At 34.8% G+C, this 6,008-nt stretch overlaps 1 protein-coding gene across 5 annotated transcripts in view; it reads left to right on the forward strand.

Annotated features, from left to right (window-relative positions):
- LOC122083968 (ubinuclein-1-like) overlaps nt 1-2,494 on the forward strand; it is a 34,348-nt gene extending 31,854 nt beyond the window's left edge. For 3 of the 5 annotated variants that reach the window (XM_042651923.1, XM_042651924.1, XM_042651922.1), the window contains one exon: nt 1,671-2,494. In XM_042651923.1, the coding sequence (XP_042507857.1) occupies nt 1,671-2,177 (507 nt within the window). In that variant the 3' untranslated portion in view covers nt 2,178-2,494. The remainder of the gene's footprint in view (nt 1-1,670) is intronic. The other 2 variants (XM_042651926.1, XM_042651925.1) reach the window with 1 other exon arrangement.
- The last annotated feature ends 3,514 nt before the right edge of the window (nt 2,495-6,008 follow it).

Genomic DNA, 6,008 nt, shown 5'->3' on the forward strand with positions numbered 1-6,008 from the left:
TTTTTTTTTTTTTAAACATCAGTTCTGTTGGCTAGTGTGGCCTTTGCTCTTTACTCTAATGAGTTGATTAGATGAGCAGAATCTCTACTTTCAACATGGCAAACACTAAAAAAGAATCTTTCTAGAAAGGATGCTTAGTTATTACAAGGAAAATAGAAACTAGGATGGAATACTTCTAGAGGATCCATTGCTATTACATGCAAAGCGGAAAGTAAAAAAGAATTAAAATCTTCTACTTATATCTATCTCATTATATGGAATTAGAAATTAAGAAAATTGAAACTAACTAATTAATCATGAATAGCCCTTAAATCCCTAATTTTTGGGTTTATAGAATGGACCTTTACATTAGAAACCCAAAATTACTTGGCCCATCTGCCTATGACCCATATAATCAACTGGGGACTTAAATTTGGATCTATCTTATTGAACCACAGGTTCAACTTGACCCAAAAAACTGAACCAAATCCAATTGTGAAAATTCTTCTTCCAACGGATGCTATCTGCATCAGTTTCACTCTTACCTGGATGATACATTAGGCTCATTATTTCAGGCTATTTGGATGGATGTTTCTCAAGGCTGCTGGATTTATCTCTTACCCTGTCACTTTTTGTAGAAGCTCTCTTTCAATTTCTTCCCCACTCATATATATTTCTTTTATGATATTTTCATTTTTCTCTTTTAATTTTGTGTTATGTGTTGGGTTTGTTCAAATTGGCAAAATAGTTAAGTCTGTAAAAGATTGTTAGTCCTTGTTTAACAAAATCTTTCCTCAACCATTGGTGGTGTCTTGGTCTTAGTAGACGTGACCAAACAATATCAACTGGGACTTATCTTATTTTCTCACCTTTGGCAGAATAACCTTTGTTAAGTCTGATGCATTTGGTTACAATTTCTTCCCATTTTTTTCTCATATTTGTCTAAATGTGCATGACCAAAATAATTTCAAATCTACTTTATTTTTATCACCTATTATGTGCTAACCTATTTCCTGTCGATGCATCTGCTTACAATTATACCTTCCTGAACTTTTAGACTCATCCATCTCAACATGGGTACGTTAAGTTTAATTGTATGTATGTAATTTCTTGATTTTTCAACTCGAGGCATTGTTATAAATTTTCTGCCTTATCTTTGATCAGTATGTATTGGTTTGTCCTCCTGATTATAGTACTGTGGGCATTATTGTCCATGTACATAAGCTCTTATATCATGTATTAATTCCTACAACAATATAGTTCAACTAGCTTTGGTGTATAAAAAATGCATTTATACTGGGAGGAACATTGAATCATGTGGAAAATGATGAGGGACGATTGTTTGAATTGGCGCCAGGTTTCACACAAGGGTGTATACACTATACACGTGTAATCCAATATGAAAAATTTTCCCTATTTCTATTGTTGTTGGCAAACTACCATTCAGAATCAACTCTACTCAACTTAGTGTCCCCTGGACCAAACTAAAAGGCAGAGTCACTCACTAGTCTTAAAACACTATTCCTCATTTAGTCGTTTTGATATCCTCATAAAAAGCTAAATGGTCATGGATTAGCCAAGAACTTGAAATGCATCATTCATTTTTCTTCTGGGACTAGTTCAAGCAAACACAACTCAGATGACTTGGCTTAATTTTGGACTGTTTGGTTTCTTGGAATAAAATTTCATAGGTTGATGTTGCTTTCGATGCTCAGAGTCAAGAGAAAAAGAAGAAAAAATTGTCCATCCCAAAAGCAGAGGAGAGTGTCCATGGTGAAGCTACTTCAGCTGCTCAGCCACGAATCATGCAAGAGAGGTTGGGTACTGATTCAAGTGGACATGCCTTGATGTTACCCAACAGGATGATTACCAGTATGACAACATCTAGTCAGCATCTTGCCACATCTGTGAGAATGTCCACTTCATCTACTACTAATGGCCTTAGCATGGATAGGCCAAAACAAGAGAAGGTAAAGGGAAGTACCTTCATGGACGACGTCAGGAGAGCAGATGGTGCGTTGGTGAAGAAAAAGGTAAAGAAGAATCCTGAATCAGAGTTGGGGGAACTTCATTTACATCCAGAGAAGTTTTCGCAACATGGAAAAGAAAAACACAAGTACCCAAAACTTGCTGCAAGCCAGCCTCATAAATCAACCCTTCAGCCAGCCAATATTCCGAGCTGCGACCAACCGAGTTGACAACAAAATAAGCTCACTCGGCAGTTCTCTTCTAAAATGTTAGTCTTGTAAAGCCCTAATTGGCTTTGTGACAGTTTGGGGGTCTTAAAAAATTAGAGCACCATTTCCCTTGTTCTTTGCACTGTCTCAACTGGGTCCTTTTAAGGCAGCTTGTAATTTGGTAGTCAGTGGGCTAACTTAGTGGTGTTAATACAACATTGTGTAGTTATGAGTTAGGGTTAGTCTTGAACAGGGATAATTGGAAGTTGTAATTGCAGTTCTGTTTGGACAGGCAGGACTTTTGGACATTGAAGAGTAAAAGTTCTGATTTTTTGTCACCCCCTGATCATGTTTTATTACATCAATGATAATGTTTTGTGCTTCCCCTCCACATCAAAATTCTCCAGAAACCGTATACTAGCATTGTATTTTATAGTTATTTTATCTATTGTAAAGATTCCTATCCATGTCTCCTCTCCTTTCTGGATGTTCTATCATCTGTGTATCAGTATCACAACACTACAGGGCCAAACAGCTCGTAGGCATCTGTTCCCGACATCTTATAAATCCACAAGGTGGACCATAGGATTGTATAGGGCCCCAAATGTGGCACCTGACCAATACAAGTTTTCCTGTTATGTTCATTGGGGACTCCATAGAGCAGAAATAGAGATGCAGATTCTATATCGCCAGAGCAACATCCTTTTTACAGAAGGGGCTGGCAATGAAATACTGGTATGGAGCCTGGAGAACTTTGTGCAGGAAAAGGTTTTTATAGATAGCTAAGTCTAGGAGGTTCTATGGGTGGGAACACCTTAGTTGTGCAACATGGAATGGTAAAAGGATGAGCATTTTGTCTGATAAAAGTGCTTCTGAAGTTGTGGAAAGACGCAATCGTACCTTGTACAAATTGATGAGCCAAACCAAAGGTGCAATGAGCTGAGCCAGAGGTGGGAGAGGTGCATTGGTGGCTTTGCAGACAGTAAATGAGATTTGAGTTCCATCACCATTTGAAGAACAAAGAAATGGAGTTGCAGCAGTGAAGGCAATGGATGAGCGCTGACTGAATCATGATCCCTAGTTCAGACAATCATAGGCTCTACCTAAAGATAAAATCAAAGCTTAGCTTCTCATTGACAGAGACTATAAATGGTGGTGGATTTTTTATATGTTGGGTGATAAAACTCTGCATGCGAGATCGAAATAGTGAAGTGTGTTTGGTAATATTCGTTTACTTATAAGCATAGGTAATAAAGGTAAACATAAATTATACCAAAGAGAGTTTATTAAAGCAGAAACTGCTTGTTTTTACTTCGGTACGAGTATAGGCCTCGTGCCAGCCTTTATTGTCCAGAGGCTGAGATAGGCTACAGATTTTTTCTTTTAGCCTTTATTTTCCGGAGGTTGAGATGGGTTACATTTTTTTCTTTTAATGGGAAAAAAAAAAAAATTCATTCATTGAGCAAGATAACTGAAAACATCAATGTCAAGGTTAGAGTTGTTAATACATGAGTATGTTTATGGCCATAGTGGCTATATTACGCAAGAGTAGAACTAATTCGTCTGTTAGCCTAGGACAAAGTTGTGGTATAAATAAAAGTTATAGACAGAAAAATAAATGGTATATCACTCCAAAAGCTACGATTTGGGCTACAAAATTTAATATATACACAGTTTACAAGATGGTGCTATATCTATCCAATAGTCAGCCATCCATGTGGCAAAATATATTAAATTTATTAAGGTTGAACTTAACAGTTGTAGACATTTTCCATGTGAACTTGTGGTTCCACAAGTTCATTAAGTGGTACCTAAGCCTTCTGTTTTTCATATACCAATTTGAACTCAAATGTACTTTAATACCTATTAGAATAATGGGAAATGTTTCTTGTAGAAGGGTGTGGTTCCTATGTGTGGGCGAGGCATGATGGAAATGCACAAAGAAGCATCTACAAAAGTTTCACTTTCCCGTTTATGGGGGTGGGTTGATCATTTAGCCCCCCGCCCCCCATGTGTTTAGGCGTATAGGCTACACTCCCCCACATAACATTTTCTCCAAATTAAAATGAAGGTTCCCAAAAAGGTAGCATGTCTCTTGTGTCAGCAAACTGGCCAATGGAAGCTCATATAGAATGGTTGGGTTTTCACTTTTCATACGAGATGGAATTGTCATTTCACACTTCCCTATGTCTAGGTGTACAAGTCAAGAGATTTTTTTACTTCTTTTCCCCATAAAATAAATAAGGGAAACTAAATGCTAAGGTAAAAGGAATGTTACGATGGAAACGGAACCAAGCTGTGAAAAGATGTTCACGTCCCGGTTCCATTTCCCCATGTATTTGGACGGTAGTCAACACTATTAACTAGCGTTCTTTTTTTCTTGTTTAGGTGGCTTTCCCTGGTTGGATTATCAAATTTATATTAGAAAGCTTTGCATTATTTCAGTTTTAGGTTGGCTGTCGGCGCTGTCCGAGTTGGATCATTCATGAAACTTTTAACTCAAGGTTCTTTATATGTTAATGATTAATCTAAATGGAGGTTGCCAAGGGGCAAAACAAAATATTGAGATTTTCAAAATTGTAAATCATGATTGCATGGCATTAATTTGGTGATATATGATTGAACTTGATGTTGAAATATGACATATGACCAATCTAAATCTTTATATCTAATGGTTAAAATTGCTAAATCATGTTTCTATATAACACAATTAGATAAACCCAGTAAAAAAATACACATAACAGTAATTTTACTTTTATCATTAAATTGAAGACTTGAAGAAAAGAGTATTAGATGAGGAAATGGATAAGAAGAAATACCTACCCTTCAAGCTGAAGAGGGACTTGATTTTTAGAGCCATGATACGGGACTTGATCGTAAAAAAATATATATTTTTTTGGATTTCCGCTTGAGCCGGTTAAGATTAATATCGTATTTGATATTGATTACTAAATTCAACATACGTTATTCTAAAAGTTTCAAAATCAAATCAAAATCATTTACTAAAATTGAATTGAGTTATTTACATCAAAACCATTTGATAAATTATTTAGTTTTGATTGCAAAATGAGTCCTTTTAATTAAGCCATTTAAACCAACAACAAACTATTTAATCAATTAATATATACATAGTAAATTAAGTCATTTGTATTAAAATAAAAAGAAACCCTTCGAACAAAAAATAAAATATATAAATATCTATAACATTTACAATTATTAAAAGAAAATATATATCAATAAATTATTTAATTCAATGTTAAATTTGTATCTATTTCGATAAAAATTTAAAGGAAAAAAATTGTTAAATAAAAATACCGTTTAATAATTCGATATTGATTTTACTTAAAAATCTTGCACCGAACCATTTCGAGCTCTGCATATCAAAAACCGACTTCCCACGCCTATAATAAGTTTTTATTTTGATAGTATAACTAAAGATGTTGTTCAATTAGGGATGTAAATGGATAGTCAAAATTTAAATTCGTATTCGTATTCGTATTCGTTTAGGGGTATCCGTATTAGGTTAAAGGGTATCCGGAATAAAATCCAAATTATTTAAAAATAATTATTCGATTTGATTAAATAATTAATTAATGATTTTGAGGGCTCTTGAAGTTTAAACATGTTATAGAGAATAAGGAAAAGAGTTAAAACAACTTAGAAAATTCATTAATAACAAGTTATATTCATTGGAAGGAGAAATGTCTGGATTATATAAGTCAGGGAGTAAATAGATAGTTGAAAATTCGAATTCGATTCGCACTTGTATTTGTTTAGGGTATTCGAATTCGGTTAGGAAATATCGGATCGAAACATATCCGATTCGAATTCAATCCATATTCGATCCCTTTT

This window comes from Macadamia integrifolia, chromosome 7, assembly GCF_013358625.1.
Source record: "Macadamia integrifolia cultivar HAES 741 chromosome 7, SCU_Mint_v3, whole genome shotgun sequence".
NCBI classification, from domain to species: Eukaryota; Viridiplantae; Streptophyta; class Magnoliopsida; order Proteales; family Proteaceae; genus Macadamia; species Macadamia integrifolia.